At 49.3% G+C, this 27,608-nt stretch overlaps 1 protein-coding gene across 1 annotated transcript; it reads left to right on the top strand.

Annotated features, from left to right (window-relative positions):
• The first annotated feature begins 552 nt into the window (after positions 1–552).
• On the top strand, positions 553–27,382 carry hecw1b (HECT, C2 and WW domain containing E3 ubiquitin protein ligase 1b). The gene is made up of 28 exons (XM_076981850.1): positions 553–765; positions 6,953–7,292; positions 7,759–7,866; positions 9,913–10,007; positions 11,774–11,849; positions 12,380–12,549; positions 15,070–15,212; positions 15,380–15,480; positions 15,597–16,883; positions 17,056–17,154; positions 17,369–17,519; positions 18,406–18,518; positions 18,795–18,916; positions 19,491–19,676; positions 20,238–20,372; positions 20,726–20,831; positions 20,923–21,019; positions 21,138–21,221; positions 21,404–21,510; positions 21,904–22,018; positions 22,146–22,259; positions 22,419–22,571; positions 22,857–22,955; positions 23,183–23,312; positions 23,599–23,745; positions 24,513–24,627; positions 24,800–24,998; positions 25,634–27,382. Exons 1-28 carry the CDS (start codon positions 736–738, stop codon positions 25,743–25,745), a joined length of 4,734 nt encoding a protein of 1,577 aa, XP_076837965.1. The 5' UTR covers positions 553–735; the 3' UTR covers positions 25,746–27,382.
• The last annotated feature ends 226 nt before the right edge of the window (positions 27,383–27,608 follow it).

The raw sequence follows: 27,608 nt of genomic DNA, 5'->3' as shown, positions 1-27,608 counted from the left end.
CTATTCGTGGCTTTTGTGTTTTATGCTCTCTTCCATGACTAGGGTGCTTCGTCAGCGCTTTCTTAAGGAGTTCAGGGAATTTAATAATTGAACAATTTAGCAGTGGGAGAAAAAAATCTCAGGATCCTGTAACATATATAAGCAATATTATTGTTCCCTAAATGTGAAGATAGATGAGGTGCTTCGGTGAACGTGTAACAAGATCAATAGATGTCGCTGGTTAATAGCATTTCTTCCACTTTTCCAGGTCTGTTCGGGGCTGAAGATTTTGTTAATGAATTAATTAGGTAACTGTGTTACACTAAATAGTTGGTTTGGTTCCTATTTTTTTTGCGTTGCTTTGTTTCGTTGTACAATCGCCTCACCAGCGGCGCAACCGAAGATATACTGCGCTTTGACATTTCTGCTGACTGTCGACGTTGCCAAGGAACTCTACCAATCATCACGCGTCACCGGCCATAAGCGCGCACGCAAGCGTGCGTGATTACGTACACGACGTCCGATTGCGTAGAGGCGGGCGTACGAGGGGCAAATATTACACAGGGGGCCCATTCCATTGGTTGCAGGATGCTGGTACCCAGGAAAAAGCGAAGGATGTAGCGTCCTCCATCAGCATTGTAGCAAACGAGGCGGCCGTGATGCTGAGTGGAGTATCTTTCCAGGTGACGGGGATGGGATGTGTATGATATCAATTACAACATGAGCAAACTAAACTGAAGGTTTCGAGCTTGGAGTATGATTCACCGCCAGGTGATACTGACTCAGGTGAGCGGGTACCAATAACTCACCTTGTTGTAAGCGATGTTTAATTTATTCTTTCCGTAACAAAGATTAGAAATTCCCATTTGCAGATGCTGTTTTTTTACGGATGTCGCGTTGTTCACATCACTGATTTCTGTCATGCGCTGTGATGTTTCGGAATCTAACCGGGACAAGCGGCCTCGATTGTGCTTTTGTGTACGGGTGTGTACGCGTGTGTGTGTGTGTGTGTGTGTGTGTTGCTCACGTTTCGGACGGCTTGTCACTGAACCTGCCAAAAACGTTGTTAGAAATGTATACAGTCTTTGTCTGAGATCACCACCCTGCAGAAGAAACTACTGGATTTTAATAATGTGCTAAGTGCACATCGTTCCATAAACTGTACTTGTTGACATTTCTTTATAATATGCATTAATACAATAGTATATTACAATATTGTAATATAGCTGCACTCTGAATTATAATCTGATCCATACGATTCTCGTTCATACTAAGATTGTATTGTTGTAGACACGCTCTAATTGTATTCATACTATATAATTAGGTTAATTATACATCTAAAGGCAATAATGACGCTCCTAGTACTTATTACGGTGGAAAACAATTCAAGTCTATTAACGATGCCGTCTTAAATAAGTACTTCTCGTTAAAATTATTTGCTAGACAGATTTTTTTAATGATTTTTGATGAATGTCTACTTCACTGATTGACAGTCAGAAAGAGAACAAAATTGGTTAAGAGTAGTAACACGTGAACAATGATGGTTTATTGACTTGCATATTGCATACGCTAAAAGAAAAGGGTGTCAATTTTCATTTGAAAGTTTACTGCTACACCCGTGTAGCCTAGTGTGCCTGGAGACGTGTTAGTCTTTCCGGAACGTGGCGAACTAAGGGCGGTTCTGATCTAAGATGCTGCAGCCCGGGAGTAGGGTGAGCGTGGATTATCATCGATTCCCGCTGTGACCGCTTTGAAACGGGACTGTATGGGCCCGTCAGACGCGCCTTCATCAATCCGCGCTAAAATTGGGAGCGAGAGACTTTCTGTAGGTATAGAGCTGCGTTCTTTTGCAGGGCGATGCACTTCCTGCCAAAATAGCTGTCCCGAAGGGTGGGGGTGGGGTGGAGGGGGTTATCCGGTAGAGACGGGGTGTGTGACGTCCTAAGGTATTAGTCCTTATACATTTCGCAATTGACCGTCTATGGATACCGGGTGTAACTAGATATCAAACTGATTAAATCAATTAATCATAGTAATAAAGTGCGACGAATTTAATTAATCTGCAAGTGGCAGGTGGGACAATCTCTTGGTCCAATACACTTCCCCCACAAGTCAGTGTAGTATGGACCCCCCCCCCTCTCTCCCTCTCTCTGTTCTTAAGTTAAAGGTATGTCTCATTTTGTAACATAACTGATGTCCCCCTTAATTGTCCCGCTGAGCAACTCTATGATCAAAGTAATATACAATCCTTTCACAGAGCTCATCTTAGCTGGTGCATGTTTTCTATTAACAGTCCATATTGCATGAATAATGTTTTTTGGTTCAGGTCCTATATATATTCATTCTTCTACTTTGAACTGAAGAGTGAACTCACACAGACATGTGAATCATGACAACTAAGGGATAGAATAGAATAGAATAGAATAGGTCTATTTATATAGTTATATTATATAGGAAAATTGACATTAGGCATATCAGGCCCACGAAACACATGTTTACTTAAACAATAAATACAATACAGCATACACAGGTATACCTAAGCATACAACAGCGATAAATAAACATAATATTACAATTTGATAATCAATGTCACTGATGTACCAGTTTCCATTTTCATCAATGACAGTTAGTGCTTTCTGCTTAGATCTACAGATCTACAGTATATAGACCTAAAGTATATAACAGTTTTGGCTATCAGGCCGGTTTATTTGTACATGTTTCTGTAGTTTCTATATCACTCTGTATAAAACTTAGTGCCCTTCTCAGTTTAGAACTTTTTCATCCATTTTTGTTTGCAAGTTTTACAAGTACGTTACAGTGCCATAGAAAAATCAGTGATATAGTGGAGTTTACTCTGCCAACTTCAGGGCAATACAGTTTGTCTAAATTATGAGTTTAGCTCTTTCGGACTTACTTATGTTGATGAAATCAGGTTCAAAGCAGAAAGCCAGAAAGGCGGGAGACATTTTGAATGAACTGAACTGCACTGCAGTGTGGAAGGAGGCGCTGATTTCTGAAAGGACCTCAGATCTCAGATTTGGAACCACCAATTGATTTTTCTGCAACACAGGGCCACCAACGGACAAGCCCAGAGCCCCGGGAATAACTGAAAAGACTTGCTTGTGTTTTGCCGTCAGCATCTATGGGTTACGGAGGGCCGGCGGTGCGGACCAGAGACTTTTTGGAGCGGTCGGACCACACACGCCCGCTCACACACAAGCGCTCTGCTTTAAATATGCATGGTGGCAAGAGTCACACAGACACGTAGAGAATGAGGAGAGAGAAGAGAACGCTGCTCGTTTGACTGAAATAAAGAGAGGTACGCCAGGCAAAGAAGGAGTGAGAGAGAGAGAGAGAGAGACAGAGAGAGAGAGAGAGTATTAGGTAACCCGGGGGGAGTGAGCTAGAGCACATTTATTGATGTTTAGAAACCAGCTTCTAGAACTATCTGTCTCACCCTGCTGCCCTTCCCGGGCTGGAGTGTAAGAGATGAGAGAGAAGAAGACGAGGAGAGAGAAGAAGAGGATGAGAGAGTGACAGTGAGATGGGAAACAATTCCTGGGGGTGCACGTTCGTTATGTTCAGTCTCTGTAACCCGGTGCCAATACGCCGTAGAGTGGACGCGCACGAGGAACGCTAGGCTAGCAATCCCACATGAAGAAAACGTTAGCACCGGCACGCCCTAACCGATTCCTGTGTGGAGAGAGAGGCTGCCAGGTTTCTCCATATGACAGTGGTGAGTTATGGGAAGGTATTGACATGCTAGTGGCTCTGGAGGCCCTTGGGGGCCGAGGGTCCACGTGATGAGAGGGAGCCAAGCCATCAGCAGATTCTCAGCGAGGCTTAAACCGGCCTATATCCAGGAGCATAATGGTGATAATTCATTTACTGGGGTGGTGTTGTGTGTGTGTGTGTGTGTGTGTGGGGCGGGAGACATGCTGGTAAAATCTCCATTAAGCTTGTGCATGCAGTCCTGCCCAGTGGAGTGGCCAATGACTTTCAGCACATCATAGCTCGAGGCTTCTGCGTCAGGAAACTAGAACGGTTTTAAGACGAGTAAACGGCGGATGGAATGGGGGACCAGCGCGTTTCTCGAGATGACTGGAACCAGTCAAAGCGTCTTGAGTCAGAGACGTGCTGTTCTCGTTACGATTCTCAATTTCTGTCTCCCAGACAAAATCGGGAGACAACACTGAGAGAGATGAGGGGACAGCATGTCGAATGGGTGCATGTTATGTTACACGCAATCTCCACCTTCAATCTGTGCACTGTTGCTGCAGTTTCTTTGCGTCTTTGCTTATAATCACTCAAGCGGTAAACGGAAATCCAGTGCCTGAATTCACTTTCAGTTCCTATCTTAAAACTGCTGTGTTAAGGTTAGCTCTTTTTCAGAACCATATCTTTACTCACTTTTAACTACAATTCCTTTAAGATGCTGCTTTTGTTTTTAGCACAATGCTGTGTGCCATCTTGGGTACAGTATATAATATTCAATACCGCGTGCTGTAATTAGATCTTCCTCATTCCCACACCCACCATCAGCTGATCTCCGTCAGCTCGAGTATGGGGGCAGGGCTTGGAGTCGCTTTCCTGATGGTACTGATGCCAAGATCGATCCAGGGCCATGCCAGTGCCCTTGTGCCCACGCCATGGGTACCACCCCACCCCGTCCTCATCCACGGTGCTGCTAACATGCCTCCGGCGGCCCAGAGCCGCGGCACGCTGCCAAACGGGAAGCGATTGCATGCGTTTGCAGCGAGCTCCGTTCCACATCAACGTTTGGGTCCATTTCAGGACACGTACGAGGACGTCCAAGGTTTAGCCCCCCCCCACCCAGGTAAACAAATGTTAGGAACGTAACGAAAGCAGCAGTGTCCCAGGTCTGGGTGGCTTCGCTGCAGTCCTGAAACCTGCGCTCTCTCCTCCGAGCACTCCACCTGCACGCTGACATGCACCCAGCCTCCACCCTACACCCTTAATGCCTGCTGGGTCCAGGCGCGGCCATCACACATGTCACAGGGAGCAGAAGGGCCGTTTTTATGTGTCATCATTAATGCAATACGGCCCCTCTTGATCGGTGTCGTGCGAGATTGCATCAGTGTCATTTAAAGTGTGAGTGCTAGCAAAGAAACACAGAAGCAAAGAAAGGGGGGGGGGTTGTCTAACTGTGCTGAATTATTGAAAAGAGGCCATGAAGGCTTTAGTCTTTTGTTCATTCGAGTCCTTTTATATAGACACGATGTTGCGTTTGTGTGTGTGTATATATGTATGGAGGGCTTCGAAGAGGAGTTAACGCTTGGCTGAGCCTTTTTTTCGTGTTCAGTTATGATTGTACACCCTCGTACTGCAGCCTGTGTTTACTGCACAATGGAAAGACTTCCGCCCTTTCCCTATGCCAGACACACGGGCAGGAGATCTGTCTGTCCTTTGTGTGAAATGAATACATAAACGAAAAAGAAACAAAATGACAAGTGACTGTTGGTGTGCAGTGTTAAGTGTTCAGAGCGCAGTGCACGCTAGCACAGTTCACGCTAGCTAGTCAGCCTTTTGTTTATTGTTGGGTGCTTTTGCACCTAATGTGTCCTTAGGTAAATTAAGAGAAGGACTCTAACTCAGGAGTCCAAGAAGACGTGTGAAGAAGGCAGGAGGACACGTAGGTTGATAGTTGAATACGTGAGGACGAGAGCGGGCGGTCCAATCCGCGAAGCGCGAGCACAAAATCGGGCGCGCGCTAAGTCCGAGGTTTCCTCCACAAGGCAGGATGGAGCAGGACGACCCACTCAAACAGATGGCTGAACACAGGAGAGAGCAGGAATGCTCCTCAGATACTGTATGAACACGCTACAGAAGAAACGCCGTTCCGGATCCTGAGTTCAAAGGTCGGGCCGGTTCCTCCTTGCGTTCCGTATCTCTTCCTCTCCATGTCCTCGTCTCGGTTATTGGACTACTCTGCCTACTCCGCTGTGTGGAGAATAGCAGCACTCCGTTCCACAGAGGACCGGCGTGCTTACCGTCACGACCCCCTCCCCCACAAGCATGTGCATCTCTCCATGAACCAATTCAAAAGAACTCACTTGCTGCCAAATATTACACACCTTAGCATGTTAAAAAAAACCACCGCAGGCCACCTGACTCGTATTGGATGCAGTATTTCCCCTGCAGACTCCCCGTGGAATCACTCTATACATTTATTGAAGGTTTGGGAAGGTCTCTGGTCTCCTTTTGGGGAGGTGGGGGGTGTGACGGTTCCTGGCAGGAGTGTACAGTTGTTCTACGTGTTTCCTGTGGTCTCGCGTGGACAGTGAAGAATAAGGCAGAATTGCAAATGCACGATTCACATCGACTTTGCTCTGTTCTCTTGCGTTGTTTGGTTTGGTACCCTGTCTTGTTGGCTTGCTTAAAAAACACCTTAAGGGAAGTCTTAGAAGGCCCTGGAGTAGGAATGAGCAGGACAGGATTAACCACGCTGATATTGTCTGTAGAATCACCGATAGGGTAGTCAGGCTTAATCTGTATGTAGAAACCAGACTCTTAATTCACTTGGTCCATTCTCTAGGGTGCACTAGCTGTAGTTTCCTTCATCCAGCTGTCCTGAAGAAAACGATCTGGTCTGGTTTTATACTCCGTTTTCTACTCCCTGTTTTGCTTGCCTCTTGCGTGACCAAAATCAGTCATCACTCCATGACTGGCTTGTCTGGGAGGTTTCTCAGCATTTGCCAATACAAGATGCAGTTTTTATTTTCCTGGAGAAATGTTGGGTCCTTGATCCCAGCCCTGGAGGACCGTATGAACTACACATTTGTTATGCTCTTTATCCGGCTCTAACACACCAGATCAGCATGCGGAGTTTTGGTCATTAGCTCGTGAGCTAAATCTGGCAAGCTGGAGTCTGTAGACGAATTATAAGGTCCCCAGCACCGTGATGGGTCCATATGCCACATTCACTTACCCCCCTGTCTGCTCCTCCCTCCAGAACTTGTACCAGAACCGATTTCTCGGGCTGGCCGCCATGGCCTCGCTGTCAGGATCGTCGCAAGGCCGGCGTCGGAGCAAAGACCCAATCCGGCACAGCTTCGGCCCAGAGCAGTTCCCGGACGTCGACCTGCAGGACGGCGGCGGTGAGCCCGGGTTGGCGGCGTCGTTGGCTCCGGCCCGGTCCACCAGCGACACGGACTTGGTGACGTCGCACTGCCGCTCCACCCTGACGGCCAGCGCGTCGCACTACGCCATCGGCCAGTCGCCGGGCATCACCCTCACCTGGGACATCAAGGAGGAGGTGGACGCCGGCGACTGGATCGGCATGTACCTCATAGGTGAGTTGGAGAGGAGGGGGGGAGGAGAAGCTAAGGAACAGCGAAGGAGTGAGAGACCAGTGTGTCAGATGGAGGCTTGAAGCGTGTTTGTTGGAGAATAGGAAGCTGACGGGGGGGGGGGGGGGGGGGGGGGGGGGGGGATTTCACTCTGGATTTCAGATTCTGTAAATCGCTCTAATCTCTCCAGTCTCCCATCACACAGTTTGTGTGTGTGTGCGTGTATGTGTGCCTGTGTGTGTTTGATGGCGTGTGTTGTACTGAATCTTGATGCACACACTAATCCATTAATCGCATGAGTTCACATTTTTAGCCGGTCCCATCCCTATTATGAATGACAAATTAATTGCGAGCTGCGAAATTTGCATGATATTAGTCATTCGCGAGTCACTCACCACGCCACTCAGGAAGGGGCGGGGACACAAAGACGTCCCTCTCATTTCCCGACGCATTGTTCTCTCCTCTTCAGACGAGGTGCTGTCAGAGAACTTTCTAGACTACAAGAACCGTGGTGTGAATGGCTCTCACAAAGGCCAAATTGTGTGGAAGATCGAAGCCAACTCCTACTTCGTTGAGCGTAAGTGAAAAGTGAATATATGAATAGCAAATAAATCGCATATGTTTAATTGAACCATATCAGTTAGCCTCACTGAACTATAACCAAAGGCACCATGAAGCATGTTTTATCTAATAATCTTAAAATCTTAAATCCTAAAATAATATTAGTCAAGTAATCAAGTAATAAATTATAATAAAAAAAACTTTTAAAGAGGCAAAAAGGGCTAAGCAGCACGCTTAAGACTACAGGGGCATCTCTAAGACTACAGGGGCATCTCCAAGACTGCAGGGGCATCTCCAAGACTGCAGGGGCATCTCTAAGACTACAGGGGCATCTCTAAGACTACAGGGGCATCTCTAAGACTACAGGGACATCTCTAAGACTACAGGGGCATCTCTAAGACTACAGGGACATCTCCAAGACTGCAGGGGCATCTCTAAGACTGCAGGGGCATCTCTAAGACTACAGGGGCATCTCTAAGACTGCAGGGACATCTCTAAGACTACAGGGACATCTCTAAGACTGCAGGGGCATCTCTAAGACTGCAGGGGCATCTCTAAGATTACAGGGGCATCTCTAAGACTGCAAGGACATCTCTAAGACTGCAGGGGCATCTCTAAGACTACAAGGGCATCTCCAAGACTGCAGGGTCATCTTTAAGACTGTAACGAGTCTGACGAGTCTGAGTGTGATGGAGCGCAAATGCAGGATGCACCTGTGGGTGTTTTTGCGTACGCCTGACGCTACGTCCGTACGGCGGGACCCGGCCAACCCGAACGTGGTGCTGTGCAGTCTCCGTAAGCTAGAACTATATCTGGGTCCGGGTGAGACGTTTGCAGCCCGCGCGACGCTACGTTTAGCTCCAGCTTCCCGTGCGATAGGGCCGGAGAGCGTAGGGTCGCTGGCGTGGGCGTCCGCTCCGAGCCGTCGTCTGCGGCTCCGTGTCCTCGAGAGGCAGAAGGGTCATTAGTGGGAGGATTACACCCACAGACGCCCTGCAGAGATTTGGAGATAGAGTGAGAGAGCGGGAGAGAGACCAGGAGAGAGGGGGTAGTTCTTACCAGAGACAGCCTACCTCAGCCGCACGCCTCTCTCCTGTCCGTCAGCCATATTGGTAACAGGAAGTGCTTCTGCTGACAGCCATCAGCTGTGCAGAATTTCGAGGCTATAAACGGATGCGTTTAAAGGTGTGCGTGTGTGTCTGTGTGTGTCTTTGCCCGTGTCTCGACTCATGAAGATGTGTGTCACGTGTGACTTGGCGTATCTGTGCGTGTTCGTATGTGACGTTGTGTGCCCTTGCATGACCGTATGTCTGTGTTGGTGTCTGGTTTTGTCTGTGTGTGTGTGTGTGTGAGCGTGTGTCTGTCGGCGTGCGCATTTGCTATTTTTAGCAAACACCTGAATGCAACGCTCAGCACTCGGCCCATAATGAATTCTGGATCCTTGTTTAGATTCACGGAGGTCTTTTTTTGGCTGTGCTCTTAACGCTGTCAGCAGGTTCGATTCATTTGGCCACGTCGGACTGCAGGAATGAGAAAACGTCCAACCGCTAACTGCAAAAGCCAGAGAGTCTTGTTTCAAAAGTCCAACACTCAAAAAGTTTTGTCTCATATGAGTGCTACCCTGGCAACCATGATTGAGAGGACTCACTCTTTCTCTACCCAGAGGGTACAAATTATTGTTTAGGAATATGCATGTTTTAGGTTTATTATTCATTTATGCATGTTTTATAGGTTTATGTTTTTAATCTGATCTCCTTTTATTTATCTGAGGGTCTATAGCTGTGCTTTCCTTGAGAAACCAGAGTCGTCTTATAGGAATATTGCAAGAGCAGAATTTGATCTAGGATCAGTTTGTGCATTTACTTTGGGAATAAAACCAATAATATGGACACATGTACACTGGACACGGATCCTGAATCCTTAATCAGAAGCAGCTGCTCACGGCCTGGTTGGTAGTCAGTCGAGTCTTGTGAAATCTGTCCAAGGCGTCGGTCACTGTGGAAATGGTGCCGGTCTTGGTCCAAAATAACCTTTGGACTCTTCCTCTTCCTCTTCCTCTCAGCTGAGACGAAGATCTGCTTTAAGTACTACCACGGGGTGAGTGGTGTTCTGCGAGCCACCACGCCCTGCGTCACTGTGAGGAACCCGTCAGCACCGGTGAGTGTGTGTGTGTGTGTGTGTGTGTGTGTGTGCGTCCACGCAAACTCATTTGTGCAATCTCGGGATGCACATCCTGTTTCCCAAGAGCAGAAGAACAGCTAATTACCACCATGTCACCCCCCCACCAGACGTCTCAGTAAGGAAGCTGTTACTCTGTGTCCTGACCTCTGATCTTACACATCATAGCACGGACCTTGAGACAGAGGCTTTCATTGCGAGATCACTACACAGATATAAAATTTCAGTCGGTCTGAGAGGAAGACACAGCAGGTTTGACTTGCTCTTCATGTCATTTTTCAGGTCCAGTTTGGTTCTGGAGAGCATCTGGGTCGGGGGGGCCGGGGGTGGGGTGGTTACATCGGAATGTTAGGGTTATTCAATCATTTCTGATGGATTAAAGATCTCTGGACTGTCTTGCATTCTCTCTCTAGAATTTCACTCATTTCAGAATCTCTCATTTACCAAACCCACAAGACCACATGTACATTATTTAGTCATGCTTCACAATATGGACAAACCTACAGTATTGCAATTATATTTAGATTATTAGATTATTATATATAGATTATGTTCTGAGGTATATTGTGAATTACATTGTGATTATATTGCAACTTATTATATTGCCCTGAATTATTTTAAAACGCATGTGATAAATACCAACATGCATTATTTTGACCAATATTATTGGATGTTGTTATTATTGGATATTATTGGCTCATGTGAATGCTGTGATCCATCAGATCCACAGAACACACATCTGGAATGTCTGCTATTGGCCAGTGTGCTTCCAGCACACAATGCAAACATTTCTGATTTGTTAAGAGGGCTTATTTGCATATTCCAGCCTTCTGCAAGATGTCTGTGTTAAAAAGGCCAGTATGGTGATTAACAATGATCTAACAATACCCTGCAGCTCTTGTGTGTGGTCGGAGGCCTATCGCATTATCACAGAGAATCGCAAGTCATAGAGTCGATCTTAGAAGGTGTGATGTGGCAAAAGTAAAAGCCCAGTTGGATCTGGAATATTTGGCCGTAAACAGCTGCAAATCATGTTGATATGGGTGGATCTCTGTTTGAGTGTTGCTGATGTGGGTGGATCTCTGTTTGAGTGTTGCTGATGTGGGTGGATCTCTGTTTGAGTGTTGCTGATGTGGGTGGATCTCTGTTTGAGTGTTTCTGATGTGGGTGGATCTCTGTTTGAGTGTTGCTGATGTGGGTGGATCTCTGTTTGAGTGTTGCTGATGTGGGTGGATCTCTGTTTGAGTGTTGCTGATGTGGGTGGATCTCTGTTTGAGTGTTGCTGATGTGGGTGGATCTCTGTTTGAGTGTTGCTGATGTGGGTGGATCTCTGTTTGAGTGTTTCTGATGTGGGTGGATCTCTGTTTGAGTGTTTCTGATGTGGGTGGATCTCTGTGTGAGTGTTGCTGATGTGGGTGGATCTCTGTTTGAGTGTTTCTGATGTGGGTGGATCTCTGTTTGAGTGTTGCTGATGTGGGTGGATCTCTGTTTGAGTGTGCAATCGCTCCGGTTAGGTGGAATTTCAGCTTCTGCAGAATACGTGGAGGAGTGCGGGTGTGGGTGACTTCTGAAACACTTTCCCCAGTGAAATCACCTGCTATATCTCTAAATCTGTGTGTGTGTGTGTGTGTGTGTGTGTGTGTGTGTGTGTGTGTGTGTGTGTGTGTGTGTGTGTGTGTCTCATTGACTTTCCTTCCTTTTCTCTCTTTCTCTTCATCTCCCTCTTTTATCTCTCCTTCTCCCAGGTGTTCAAACCGGTTGCCGTGGACGACGTGCCTCAGAGTCAGAGCAGCAGAAGACTCATCAGCTTTTCTCTTTCAGGTAGTGTGTGTGTGTGTGTGTGTGTGTGTGTGTGTGTGTGTGTGTGTGTGTGTGTGTGTGGTGGAGGGTGGGAGGGGGGAGGGGTCTGTGTGTGTCTCCATAGCAACAGCCATGATCACATTCTCCAATTAGCAGGACAATAATGAGTCTTGATAAGTTTTCAGTTAGCGTCTATATTTAGCGTCTCCCGGGGGCCACGATGTTATTGATCACCACTAAGATGTTTCAGGCCAACAATTTACAAGCTCTAACATGTTAAGTCCAGATTGTCTCCGCGAGCAGACGGCCGGCTCCCATAACCACTTCGTTTTTGGCCGTGTGCGTCCGAGCCGAAGCGTCATGGCGACGGCGGTCAGATCCGGCAGCCAAGAGCTTTTAAAACCTTTAGACTGTCTTTACCTTAGGCACTTAATTTCCCTGCCCTCTGAATAAAGAGCTCTCCTCTAGTTCATCTTCTGCACTTCCTGTGTGTGTATGTGTATGTGTGTGTGTGTGTGTGTGTGTGTGCGTGCGTGCGTGCATACGGTCAGACTTCCAGGCGATTGGACTAAAGAAGGGCATGTTCTTCAACCCGGACCCCTACCTGAAGATCTCCATCCACCCAGGGAAACACAGCATCTTCCCCGCCTTACCCCACCACGGCCAGGAGAAACGATCAGGCATCGTCTGCAACACCATCAACCCTGTGTGGCATAGAGAGGTAGGACAGCACGCCACACACACACACACACACACACACACACACACACACACACACACACACGATCAACACACACAGGCACATGACCGATCACGAATGTTCTAACGCACTGCACTCTCAAACACAAGTTGCCTGAGCACAAATACTGACTTCTAAATTCCATACACACTATTTCACTTTAACTTCAATAAGGCACATTTAATATTTTTTCCACATATAGCCCCAGTCTGCTTTTAGTGCATGTAGCGTGTATTAGTATGTGCAGTATTCAATAACAGCACAGTTCTTACGCTTTACTCTCTAATGCACAATTGCCCCTGTGGGTGGTATTTTGGCTTTTTTCCCCCCACCATATTAACTGCTGTTTATTTGAACGTACGCAGTGTTGTTGTTTTTTGGCACACACTCTTTGTTTGTGCTTTGCTTCGTTAAACACAAACATCACTTGTCGTTGGTTCGCTGGTTCAAGCGTGACCGGACTCGCCACACTTTACTAACCGCTGAAGCAAAGAGACTAGAACGAACCGGGGCACCAGGAGGAGGAATCTGGACCCGCTGATCGCACGCACGCACGCACGCACGCACGCACGCACGCACGCACGCACGCACGCACGCACGTCAGCCCGAGGGAGCGTGGCGGAGACACTGTGTCACCCGGGTGAAAGGGCGTCTCCTTCCGGATGAGGGACTCGCCACTCTGTCTTCTAGGTTGGACCGGAGGGAGTGTGCCGATCGCCCAGCGCGGAGGGGGTGGAAAATAGGTCAGAATAGCAAGAGATATGGAGGAGGGGAAGAAAGAGGGAGGTTTGGGGGGGGGGGGTCTTCAGTGGAGCAGAGAGGAGGAATGGGAGAGATTATTGTCAATTGACTTGCAGGGCAACCTCTGCCATGACTGAATCTTACATTTTGATTGCATATCTCTCTGCCTCCTGCTCACACACACACACACACACACACACACACACACACACACACACACACACACACACACACACACACACACACACACACACACACTCACACACACATACACGCACACACACATACACACACACACACACACACTCACACACACACACACACACACACCACACACACACACACACATACACACTCACACACACACACACACACACACACACACACATACACACTCACACACTCACACACGCACACCACACACACACACACCACACACACACCTCACACACACCTCACACACACCTCACACACACTCACACACACTCACACACACACACACACACACACACACACACACACACACACACACACACACACACACACACGGGCCTCTTCTCATTGTCCAACCCACAATACAGCAATGGAAGCCAGCAGTGATGATCATATTGAGCATGCTGTTCTCTGTTGTTATCTGTCTCATGCAGTAAATGATTGGTTAGGGGGAGGTGTCACATGACCTTCTTTCACCACAGATCAGGCAAAGGTTGCCATGGGAACGGAACCCTACAGGCTCTCAAATTGGAAGGGTGAGAGCCAGCCGTGCCATCATAAAGAGACCTGAGGGAGGAAGAAAGATGGAACGGCATGCTGGGTAGTGTAGTCCCTTTCAGCTGAGCGCCCAGGCAGATGACTACAGACCCCTACAGAGAAATGTAGCGTAAATGTATTTGCAAGGCGTGTGTGTGTGGAGTTGGGGGGAGGGGCAGAGGAGAAGAAGCAGGGGGAGGAGGGAGGGGCCTCTCTCTCTCTCTCTCTCTCTCTCTCTCTCTCTCTCTCTCTCTCTCTTTCTTACTCCTACCTACACCACCCCCTGTGGAGAACTCATTTCTCCGCCTGTCGTCCGGAACTCGTCTGGCGTTTGTTCTGATCCGCTGCGTCCCCACCTCCCGGTTGCTCGTGTAGCGTTGGCGAACCCCTCCGAGAAGTCGGGTTCCCGCGCTGGCGGGAGACTTGGCCCCTCGCCAGCTTCTGTGTCGTCTGCTGTGAGTGGCGCGGAGCCTGACAAAAAAATAAGAGAAAAAAACGGAGGTTTTACACACTGCCTGCCACTCTAAACACACGTGCCCACGTGGGCTGTTGCACCTCACGTTCTGTGAGAAGACAGCTGGCCTTCGTCCGGACGACTTCAGCACCACGGAGAGCGACGCTGCCCAAGCACACGGCGGGACGGGAGGCTAGTTCATGTCGTTACGCGTAGCCGGGGTTACACGCAACACTCTTCCTGCCCCCGTGACCTTCAGTCATAGAATATACTTTCTCAGCACTTTGAATTCACGCGCCCTGCGGAACGAGATTTGTTAAATACTGTTAGGCTCACAATTTGAAAAGGCAATTACTAAACACTAAACACTTATCCTCTCTCCCTCTCTCTCTCTCTCTATCTCCCTCTCCTTTCTCTTGTTCACCTGGACTTTCTGTCTCTTTCTGTCTGTAATCATGTCACTCTTGCTTGCTCGCCCTCTCTATCTCAATCTCTCTCCTTCTCACTCTCTCTTTCTCTCTCTCCCTCTCTCTCTCTCTCTCTCTTCATCTCCACAGCGGTTCAGTTTTGTATCTCTGCCCACGGATGTGTTGGAGATTGAGGTTAAGGATAAATTTGCTAAGAGCCGGCCCATCATTAAACGCTTCCTGGGAAAACTGTCTATGCCTGTTCAGCGATTGCTGGAGAAGCACGCTATTGGGTACGTTCCCCTTCTAATCTGCATATTGGCTAGTAGTGTGACTTGATTGGATATGCAAATGAAGGACACTTAACCAACTAAAACCTCTCTGCTAGCCGTGGTGTGTCTCCAGTGTTTCTCGTGATCTCTCTTTCTCACGTCATTCCTTTTTCTGCGCGCGTCCGCAGCGACAGGGTGGTCAGCTACAGTTTGGGTCGACGTCTGCCGACGGAGCACGTGAGCGGGCAGTTGCAGTTCCGTTTTGAGATCACGTCCTCCATACACCCAGGTGCGTGCCCGTCCGTCCCGCAGACGCACGTGTGCTTGTCCCCGCCGCCGAGGGTCGCGAAACGCACCTGAAAGCCGCTGACATCCTCGACCGTTTTTCTCTGACCCCCCCCATAGACGACGAGGACACGTCGCTGAGCGCGGACCTGGAGTCCGTCGCCGCCCCCGAGGAGCCCCAGCGGGACCAGACGGAGACGGGGGAGTCGCCCCACGCCGAGGACGCCGTGAGCGTGGGCCAGGGTGCCCCCGAGCTCCCGCTGGACGCGCCGGCGGACGTGACCATGGACGTAGACCCGGAGCCGGTCTGCGGGGCCGCACCGACGCCATCGGAGGTGGAGGAGAGTGGAGGGGAGACGCAGGAGGAAGGAGAGAGGGTGTGGGAGGAGGAGGCTGTGGGGAGTATTGAGCAGGAAGAGGGGGTCCTGAAGCACCAGGAGGGTGGAGGGAGTGCGGAGGCTGCTCCGGAGGAGATGGAGCAAGGAGAGACCTTCGCAGAGCAAGACGGAGACGGTCCGGGTGAGGATCATGCCGACAACGCCACTGCAGGTGCCGAAGGGGCTGAGCGCACCACAGCGCCCCCTGTTGAGACCGACGAGGAGATGGAGAGCGCGGAGGGGTTGTCCCAGCTCCGACCCGTCGGGGCCGTCCAGGTGGAGGACACGGAGGACAGCTGCCCGCTCCGGATACGGACCACGCCGCGGCGGAAGGCTCGCCCGTGCTCGTTGCCCGTGTCCGAGCTGGAGACGGTGATCGCGTCGGCGTGCGGCGAGCCCGAGACTCCCCGCTCACACTACATCCGCATCCACCGTCTGCTGCACTGTCTGCCCGCCAACCAGACGCCCGCCGTCGAGGTGCCGACCGCCGAGCGTCCGGCCGAACTGGAGGAAGATGAGGAAGATGAGGATGATGAAGAGGGGGTGGCCCTGGAGCCCCACGTCCTCACACCCAACGGTACGCCCGGCCCGCGCCGGACCCTCCCCCGGAGCCGCTCCCACGAGCGCCTCTCCGACCTCATCCAAATGTTAGACGGGGACGGCCGGCCCCTGTGCGCCGAGGGCCAGGTCAGAGGTCAAAGGTCGCCAGCCGAGAGCGAGGGCGACCTCAGCCCGGTGCCCTGCTGCAGTCACATGGTGCAGAGGAGCGCGGGCCCGATGCGGGCGGCGTCGCTGGACAGCGCCCGCCGTTCCGAGAGCACCGTGTTCTCCTCGCAGGACGACGAGGACGAGCTAGACCTGCTGAACGGCATTCTGGACCTGGAGGAGGAGCTAGGGGAGGGGGCGGAGTCTCGAGTCCCAGGGGATGGCAGCGCCCAGTGGGAGGAGGCGCCTGCCGCACACGTGCAGAGTCCGCACGGCATCGGGGAGACCAATGGCGTGGCATCGCTGGCTGCCCCTAGCAACAGAAGTGAGTATGACAAAACTGGGCGGGAACCTCATAAGAACTGGCAATGTCTAATTCAGTGAAAAAACCCTCAAATCTATTAAATATCTCACATAAAATATTTCTATTATTACTATAATCTTGGACAATCTATGTGTGTGTGTGTGTGTGTGTGTGTGTGTGTGTGTGTGTGCAGGAGAATGCCCTCTGCCATGCCATCCACCAGTGACCCAGCTGCCTGCTCTGAGACCCGACCCCCACCACTACCCTACCATTGACGAGCCCCTGCCTCCCAGTGAGCGCCCCCTGCTGGAACACACCCTTACTGCATACTCTCCTGACCCTATCACTCACATAAACACACATGCACATATATGAACATTTCTCTGACACACACACACACATTCACACACACAAATACACACGTCCTAGACCACATCTTGTTTTTCCCTGCGTGTCTGTGCGCACGTGTGCCTGTATGTATGACGTGTGTGTGTGTGTGTGGCCAGACTGGGAAGCCCGCATCGACAGTCATGGCCGCGTCTTCTATGTGGACCACGTGAACCGCACCACCACCTGGCAGCGACCCACCGGGCCGGCCACGCCCGACGGCCTCCGCAGGTCCAGCTCCGTCCAGCAGATGGAGCAGCTCAACCGCAGGTGAGAGCGCCCCCCGGGGGCCGCCTCCGTTCATTACGCCCGGGGAGCGGATGCTCTCACTCCATTTGCCGTCTGGCGTCACAAGCGGGATTTCCGGGCCCGGCGGGTGCTGTGACCCGGGACCCGCCCACGTCTGCGTTCCCGACAGCGAACCTCTGGTTGCGTTTGGACGGTGAGTCAGCGGCGTAACGTGCATCTGGACACGGCTCGAGGCCCAGAGTGACACGCAGGGGCTCGAGCTGCACCGTGTGGTCAGCAACAGCAGGATTGCTCTAACGGCGCTCATGGAACATTCCAGAGGGGAACTGAGAGCAGCCTCCCCTCGTGGTGTGATTCAGAGTCATGCAATGTGGTCTCTCAGCGTCATGGATATCCATCCCAGTGAAAACACACACACACACACAAAAACAAAAAAATTGGATTTGGAAAAATGGACACTTCTGCACCACCTGGTGGACAGAAATGGTATTGCAACAAATAGCACCGCAATCCCATCAGCAGGAGATCCCATAGCAGAGAAGGTTTCCAAAAGAACCTGAAATAGAGTGATGAAAGAGAGTGATGAAAGAAAGTGATGTCCCCTTTATGGAATACATGCAGGATGTGGGACTGTTTGGTTTGACTGCGGTACCCTGGATGGACTGGGTACACTGGGTGGACTGGGTACACTGGGTTCTTTGTTTGGGGGATTTCCAGAAGTTTCCTACTTGAGTCTTCAGGGTGCATATGTATGACGTGAGACTAATGCTTACTGACTGTGTCATGTTAAAGAAATCTGCAGAATGACAAACAGTGGTTTATCCTTCTTGATCTGGAGTAGATGGTGGGGGCGTCCTCCACCAGCGTTGTAGCTGATCTGATGGAGCTGGTGGTGTTCCTGTTTCAGGTATCAGACGATCCAGAGGACCATGGCACCAGAGCGGAGAGAAGCAGACGGAAGCAGCTCTCGTCTGGAGCGGACCAGCAGCTCAGAGAGGGACACGTCGCCTCAGACAAGCGGTACACACACACACACACACACACATACACACACTGTAGTATATAGTGGACAGTTATTACAGTTCCCATGCTCCGAAAACTACTACTAATACTAAACTAATACTAACATGCGTATCAAAGGTTTAATGTAGTATGGACTACTTAGCGATGCTTTCTGGGATGCTAAACCCCCAATGCTGGTTTTCCTCCATTCTAAGTAATGTTGACTTGTAAGGGGGCGGAGTCTTCCTGTGGCCACGCCTCTATACCGCTTCCCTGCGCTGTGGTTTGTCTCAGAGTCCAGGAGGGACGGCCCGTGTTCCCCCAGCCACTGTCACAAAGTCACGCTGCTGCTGCAGTGCCCAGCCGTCAAGTTCATCACACACCCCGAGTTCTTCACCGTGCTCCACGCTAACTACGTGAGCTTCAGCTCCCCGTCATATATGCACACACACACATACACACCACACACACACACATACACACTGAACACATACACACACCACACACACATACACTGAATACATACACACCACACACACACACACACCACACACACACTGCACACACCACACACACCACAAACACACACTGCACATACACACACACACACTGACACACACACACACACACACACACACACACACACACACACACACACACACACAAACACATTTTTGTTCTCTCTCTCCCTTTCTTTCTGTTCCTCTCTCTCTTTCCTTATCCCCTCTCTCCGCCTCTTCATCCCTCTCCCCCTCTTTCTCTCTCCCCTATCTCCCTTTCTCTACCTCTCTCCCTCCCTCATTCCCTCCCCTCTCTCTCTCCCTCCCTCATTCCCTCCCCTCTCTCTCTCCCTCCCTCATTCTCTCCCCTCTCTCTCTCCCTCTCCTCTCCCTCCCTCTTCTCTCTCCTTCTCTCCCTTCTCTTTCTCTCTCCCACTCTCTCTCTCCCACTCTCTCTCTCTCTCTCTCTCTCTCTCTCTCTCTCTTCTAGGGTGCGTACCGTATGTTCACCAGCAGCTCGTGTCTTAAACACATGATCCTGAAGATTCGCAGGGACGCGCGTAACTTCCAGCGTTACCAGCACAACCGCGACCTCGTCACCTTCCTGAACCGATTCGCCGACGCCCACACCGAGCTCCCCAGGGGGTGGGAGATCAAAACGGACCCTCAGGGAAAGGTACCCAGGGGCCCCGGGGACGCAGACACGGCCCCTGCCCACACAACACACAGGGAAACACACACACAGGAACACACGCTGGTTGTGTACAGGGACGCCACCCCATGCTAGCCTGGAATTTTGCTGCAGTTTTCGACTTTGGGCCTGTTATTCACACGGGCAGAGGTCAGAACTAGCTGGCGAGTGTAAGAGTGCAGAGTAAACTGTGGAGTAAAAGGTTTATAAACCGACAGGGACAGGCACACCTGATACGATGTAGATGCTCTGCTCACACGCCTGTGTTGGTGGAGAGAGATCCCTTATTTGGGGTTCAGCTCGCACAGCCAAGTGTGATAAAAACGTTTCCACACACCACGTGTCACACGTGTAAGACGTGCTGAGTGGGCGGCCGGGATGGATCACTCGGGCCGTTCAAAGTCCGGTCACATATTTAGCCTGCGGAGTTTAGAAAGCAAACGGCAGCAGAAGTATCAAACTTCACAAAGGGAGTGTTTTCTTGCTTACATTCCTCCTCTCTTTCTCTCTCTCTCTCTCCACCCCTCCCCCTGCGGCATGACGCAGTCGTTTTTTGTAGACCACAACAGCCGTGCCACGACCTTCATTGACCCTCGCATCCCTCTGCAGAACGGCAGACTGCCCAGTCACCTCAGCCACAGACAGCACCTGCAAAGACTACGCAGCTACAGCGCGGGAGAGGTCTGCGTGTGTGTGTGTGTGTGTGTGTGTTCCATATGTTACCACTCAACCACAATTACCCAGCTGACCCAAAACATCTCCCATATTGTCATGTGTTAACCGAGACTACGTCTTAACACCGGGCCGCTCACCGGGCCGTCCCCAGGGTCCACAGGTCTGCTCCCTGCGTCTCCTAACGATCTCCTCTCAGAAGGAGGAAATAACATTACTGCAGTGGTCCATCTGTAGACACTGGGATCGTTTTCTTTTGCTGTATGGGAATGAATGATTTCATCAGTGCTGAAGTAAACTTCACTTTTCTTTCCGTATTACGTGTTATCGTTTTATGTTTTTAATCGTGTGATTGCTGGCAGGCGTCTGAGGTGTCCAGGACTCGCGGAGTGTCTCTGTTGTCCAGGCCCGGCAACAGCTTAGTAGCAGCAGTCCGAAACCAAAGCCAACAGGAGCCGGTGCCGCTGGGTATGTGGCCTATCAGAGAGGGGCTTGCTTGAACAATCGGCCAATGGGATGCGATCGGCATTGTGTCTGACCCCGCTTGTCTCCGCCACAGCATACAACGACAAGATCGTAGCCTTCCTGCGGCAACCCAACATCTTTGAGGTGCTTCAAGAGAGACAGCCCAGCCTGGCCCGAAACCACTCGCTCAAGTACTGACCCATGACCTTCTTACGACATTTCATAGTCCTTGTGAGCTTACACTGTTGTGGTCGAGCGTTTGTGCAGTGCTAAAAGTGTATGTGTGTGTGTGTGTGTGTGTGTTCTCAGGGAGAAGGTCCATCACATTCGGACCGAGGGCAACTCTAGACTGGAGAAGCTGTCCTGTGATGCTGACTTGGTCATGTTGTTAAGGTGAGGAACCTTCTAGTTTACACACTAAGTTAAGACATCATGTAAATGACGGAGAAACATCCAGGGCTGTAGACTGTGATCACAGAGCTGACCTCAACACTGCAGCATTGCTGTCCTCTCGTTGCATATGTGTGATCAGCTGTACCAAACTGAAAGGTGTGTGTGTGTGTGTATCTCTACAGTTTGTTTGAGGAGGAGATCATGTCATACGTTCCTCTCGCTGCGTTTCATTCTGGCTTGAGCTTCTCACCACGCTGCTCACCAGGCTCATCCCCTCAGAACTCTCCAGGTGGGTCCCATTCTGCGGAAGGGCACTACCACCTAGGGCACTTCGCCTAGGGCACTACAACCTAGGGCACTACAACCTAGGGCACTACAACCTAGGGCACTACCACCTAGGGCACTACAACCTAGGGCACTACCACCTAGGGCACTACCACCTAGGCCACTACAACCTAGGGCACTACCACCTAGGCCACTACCACCTAGGGCACTACCACCTAGGACACTACCACCTAGGGCACTACCACCTAGGCCACTACAACCTAGGGCACTACCACCTAGGCCACTACCACCTAGGGCACTACCACCTAGGGCACTACCACCTAGGGCACTACCACCTAGGGCATGTACTCTCCTGCTGGTAGAACTGATGTGCTGCTGTCTCTTCCTGCCTGCACAGGGTCCCAGAGAGCTCGTGCCCCAGCCCCCTACCGCAGAGACTTTGAGGCCAAACTTCGCAACTTCTACAGGAAACTGGAAGCCAAGGGCTATGGACAAGGCCCTGGAAAAATCAAGTGAGTCTCCCGAATACGGAACGGCTGCATATTGACTCATATTGATTCATTTTATCAGCAGTCATGCAGTGTTAAAGGAACCATTGCTGAGTTGATTAATGAAGGGTTCTGTCCTGCTGTTGTCCAGACTGATCGTCCGGAGAGATCACCTCCTGGAAGGCACTTTTAACCAGGTCATGGCTTATTCACGCAAAGAACTCCAACGGAATAAACTCTACATCACCTTCGTCGGAGAGGAGGGGTACAGCCTTGGAGTTTGTTTTTTATGTCATTTGAAATCTATGCAGAAAATTAAACGAAGAGATGCAGCAATCATTAGTTTGAACTTGTTTTAATCAGCACTATGTTGTCATCGTAATGTTGTCTATGGTTCTCTTGTCTGAATTTCCTGGGTTTCCAGTCTGGATTACAGCGGGCCTTCTCGAGAGTTCTTCTTCCTGCTCTCCCAGGAGCTGTTTAATCCCTATTATGGCTTGTTTGAATACTCGGCGAACGACACATACACGGTCCAGATTAGCCCCATGTCTGCCTTCGTGGAAAACCATTTGGAATGGTGAGACACTCCGCACTCCCTGTGGACTGAATGTCCGATGTGTCTTTGTAAAGCAATGACATGTTTGAGTGGCATTTGAGTTAGGGTTCAGGTTGAAACCTACTCGTAAACTCAAATCATTAACTCAAAGCGCTACTGCGAAGCCCAAGACAGCCAGGTGAACTTTGGTGACCTCAGTGGTTTTAGAAATGAGTGTACACTCAAACGACCGGCACGCTCTCTAGCTGTAACGCAGACGTTATCTCTCTGCTGCTTTCTTGAATTGCCTTGTCTGTGTGTGTTCAGGTTCCGCTTCAGTGGCCGCATTCTGGGTTTAGCTTTGATCCATCAGTACCTGCTGGATGCTTTCTTCACCCGCCCCTTCTATAAAGCTCTCCTCAGGCTGTGAGTGCTTCCAGTTCTTTGTACGTGAGCGGCCATGCGGTGCCACACAGGCGACCCAGACGCATTTCACCACGTCTGGTACATGAAGCTGATTGTCCATGAGACATTCAGCCGAGGTCAAAGTGCCTCCTCGCATCTGTGGGTTTCTCCGATGTTCCCGCCTTGTTGTGCAACTGCAGCGTTTATTTCCTGACCAACCTTCACGTCTGTTTCCTCATCCCGATCAGATCCACTGACCTCAGTGACTTGGAGTATCTGGACGAGGAGTTCCACCAGAGCTTACAGTGGATGAAGGACAATGACATCACGGACGTGCTGGATCTCACCTTCACCGTCAACGAGGAGGTGTTTGGCCAGGTGGGAGGCGGAAAGCGAAACACCTGCCGTGGCACAGTAATGTTAATATGTGCTTTAGTCCACTTTAACCACATGACCATTTACTGTGTTAATAAGTGTTAATACGTTCTAAATCAGCGGTCGCCACCTGTGCTCCTGGAAGACTTCAGAAATCAGGACCACTGATTTCCTAAATTAGTAGTCAGATGGATTTTGGTGTGCCGGACTTGTAAAAGATCTCATCTCTGTGACACCAAAACCCCCCAGAATGCTTTCTGTCTGAACGCCCGCCTCTGTGCACCGTCAGGTGACGGAGAGAGAGCTGAAGTCAGGAGGCACCAACGTGCAGGTGACGGAGAAGAACAAGAAGGAGTACATTGATCGGATGGTGAAGTGGAGGGTGGAGAGGGGCGTGGTGCAGCAGACCCAGGCGCTGGTGCGAGGATTTTATGAGGTGAACCTTCACTCTTCGTGTTTCCTCCGTGCTATCTGTCGTCCGGCTGATGTTTTGTTTGGTTGCAAAAGTAAGCAGCCTGTCACGGATCATATCAAGTATCACTTTGGTAACAGTGTCCGTATGCCTACATAACGCCTGTACGTTATGTTTAGTCCAAGAAGCCACTTCATGATGTATGTGGGAGTCTCAGGTAGTTCTTGAGGGTCTGGGATGGGCGAGATGTTTCTGCGTCTACTGGAGTAGACGGCGTGGCTGGACAGATTGGGCAGTATCGGATTATCGGCTGGCAGTACCAGGATGTTTTCTTTCATCTTAGACGCTTTGTCACTGACGGTGTTGTCTCCAGTGTTGGCATCATCCGTGTAGCACCATGCAAATGCACGTGAACACCGTTCGTGTTCAGTAGACGAGTTAGCATGCAGCCCCAGCTGTGTTGATCTGTTGCAGCATAACTGCAAAAGACCAGAGGGTGACCACAGTCCAAAGGAGCTCAGCATCTCAGACGATCAAGTGCCTGGACGCTTGTAAAACTGTAAACTCGTAAAACTGCTTTTTAAATAAAATGGACTTGTCTTAAATTCTATGCACTTTATGACAATGAATGTAAAGCACAAGTACTTTACATACACAGGAGCAGAACAAATGAGACTGCGGAACATATTCAGTGTATTCTCACAGAGCGCTCAGAGAACGCTCAAATTATTCTCGCCATACAGTAGTGATGCGCGTGAGCCGTCCCCTTCGTAAACCCCGTGCGTCTGCAGGTGGTGGACTCGCGCCTGGTGTCTGTGTTCGACGCCCGAGAGTTGGAGCTGGTCATCGCTGGGACAGCCGAGATTGACCTCAACGACTGGAGGACCAACACGGAATACAGAGGAGGTGACGGCACTCGTGCACATCTCGCGCAAATCTTGCGCAAATCCCGCGCAAATCCCGCGCAAATCTCGCGCAAATCTCGCGCATATCCCTCGCTCTCTGTCATCAATCATCACCAATGGAACATTTGCTTTGGTCTGACCCCTAACGCCCTTGCGTGGGCCCCCGTTTCCAGGCTACCACGACGGGCACATGGTGATCCGGTGGTTCTGGGGCGCGGTGGAGCGTTTCAACAACGAGCAGAGGCTCCGACTGCTGCAGTTCGTGACGGGCACGTCCAGCGTGCCGTACGAGGGCTTCACGGCGCTGCGCGGGAGCAACGGCCTTCGCCGCTTCTGCATCGAGAAATGGGGCAAGGTCACCTCCCTGCCCAGGTACCCCACAACCACCCCAAACAGCCCCAAAAGAGCCAATCCAGGTCTTCACCCCTGGGCTTTTTATAGTACAGCTTTGAATGCACCTAATTAGATTAGTGTGTTTAGCCATTAGGCCGTAATAAATAACTCAATAGCTCGGTAATAACCCCAAAATGGCTTCTATTCTGACATTTTTGCACATTTTGAGAAGCGTGAGGAGTAATTACTTAAACAATGTAATGAGGGAACGTGGGTTTAAATGTTGACATGCATTGTCTGAAAAGTGGCACTGCTGGCCTGGTAAAATTGCATGGTGTCACAGCTTGGGTGTGAGAGATGGAGGAGACCCTAGCATGTAGCCATCGGTGGTTTTGGAGAAAGAAAGTGTTTTTTTTTTTTTTTCCTTTTTCTTTAAATGACGAAGACATCTTCCTTGTTTTGACAGATGTTCTGCAATCTGACACCTGCATTTGTACTCAACCCTGACACCCCATATATTCTAACAGCATACATTAGATTATTTCTGCATACATTAAGTGAAATAACATATGCATATAATATATGCAAATGATATTTAAATTAATTATGCGCATCTAGACATTATGCACATTGAGCAGACCCATGTTTAAATGAATGTGTCTGGTCTCTTTCAGGGCTCACACCTGCTTTAACCGTCTGGATCTCCCCCCTTATCCCTCTTACACTATGCTTTATGAGAAGCTCCTTATCGCCGTGGAGGAGACCAGCACGTTTGGCCTTGAGTGAGGGCTCCTCCTCCTGTCCCTCCCCTCTGATACGATCCACGTTCTAAATTCGTCCATGTAAGTAAAAACGAAACAAAAAAACAAATCGGCCAACCTGTATATTACGCGCCTTGACCAAGGACAACCGTGCATGCATCACTCGACTGTCCGCGTGACGACTGTCCGCGTGACGCTACGTATGCAATATGACACTAAAACGAAAGCCTTCAGCCTCCTTTGTATCTCAGGGCCTTGAACTCCGCTGCAGCACAAGCGCGAGAAAAAAAAACGTCACTCCGGACTCGCTCGCCAGTTTGACGGTTATAACTGCGGCTTCCGTTCTCAGCGATTGTGACTAACGCCACAGGGCACGTGAACAGAAGTTTCCAAATAAAAAAAAGCTAAAATAAATGCTGAAATCTGCGTCAGGACAAGAAACCTCATCGCAGTGATGCCTCTGTAGAGCGGCCAGAGGACAGTGCTGTCCTGCCCATCCAGCTTTGAACTGTTGAACTGGTCATTAGTTATACCACGGTCACCCTGATAATTATGTCAACTGCAATATGTATGTCAATCACGATAACTCAATACAGTGGCAGATATATCAAGGTGCAAACAGGTAATGATATTTGAAGCCTTGAAATCATTTTGAGATTTTATTTGTAATATAATTTATTTTTGGATAATTTTCTTAAAATTCATCCCAAAGGAATATTGTTAAGCAGAAAACTCTTTCAAGACACCTGAGATTTTTCAGTCTGTTTGGACAAATCACATCTAAATAATATTTTTTCAAACCTTTCAATTTGGAGGCCGTAGCTCACAGTTTTTGTCAGCCAAAAGATTAACAGATTGTGTATAATCTATTTCTATGTTATATAACAGGTATACAGGCCTGTTTGGGTATTGCCAACCTACTTAAATGCTACTGCGTAAATACTTCTGCAAGGAAACGGCACTGCAAACATAATGTAACATTGTTGTGAACGTTTGAATTTGTTGTTTATAGGAATTAGTAGGAGCTGCTAAAGTGACACTTGGTTGGTTCTGTGTTGGTCTAGATACCCGTACGTGGGATTTCATACTTTATTTCTGAATATCACTCGATATGAGAGCACATTTCAGATTATCACAATTGTGTACTGTAGATTTCATTATAGTACACCTCACTTATCATAAGAAAATTACAAAATAATATGCTGACATTATATGATTTGAAAATACATACTATCCCCTGTATAGTAGATATTTGAGACTCCTGTCCTAGTGACAGTAAATTTAAGTATTCGGACTATATTAAAAAGCAGTATCTTATTGAAAAATGTTGCAAAACTAATTAAAACTATATGAAATGTCATCCCTTATACACTCAGCATTTGGTATTTCAGATTTTATGTATTAAAAGTGCATTTGTATTTAATATTTCACTTTAGATGTTAAATAATTGGATGTACTGTATATCGAATGTGTATATAATTGTCTGTACAGTATGTGTAACAATCTCAATTTTGAAATGCAATGTATGTAGTAGAAATTAAGATATTTCTTGTTTTTATATTCCTTCAAATTCTTAACTACTTTTTGTTCAAATATGGTTGTATAAATGCATCATGCTATGCACATTTTATTCAAACTAATAAGATATTGAAATTTGCTTGAGTCATTGAGGCCTTCCTTTCAATTTTTCCAAAGTCTATCGTGAGAAAAATGCAGCTCAAACTGACAAAGTCATGGAACAAACTGCCTCCTGCTCACTTTGAACAATCTATATTAGACTCGGGCCTGACAAACAATCTGGATTAGAGGCGGGGCTGACAAACAGTCTGGATTAGAGTCGGCTCTGATGAACAGTCTGGATTAGAGGCGGGTCTGACGAACAATCTGG

This window comes from Brachyhypopomus gauderio, chromosome 19, assembly GCF_052324685.1.
Source record: "Brachyhypopomus gauderio isolate BG-103 chromosome 19, BGAUD_0.2, whole genome shotgun sequence".
In the NCBI taxonomy this organism is placed as follows: Eukaryota; Metazoa; Chordata; class Actinopteri; order Gymnotiformes; family Hypopomidae; genus Brachyhypopomus; species Brachyhypopomus gauderio.
This window is presented reverse-complemented; position numbering and strand designations above follow the sequence as displayed.

Excerpts from the sequence above, each read along its gene's own strand:
- hecw1b (XM_076981850.1), top strand. The coding sequence starts at position 736 with ATGATTCACCGCCAGGTGATACTGACTCAG. Across the intron at positions 11,850-12,379 it reads CATCAGCTTTTCTCTTTCAG|ACTTCCAGGCGATTGGACTA; the intron begins GTAGTGTGTGTG and ends GCATACGGTCAG. Across the intron at positions 23,746-24,512 it reads TGGTGCGAGGATTTTATGAG|GTGGTGGACTCGCGCCTGGT; the intron begins GTGAACCTTCAC and ends GTGCGTCTGCAG.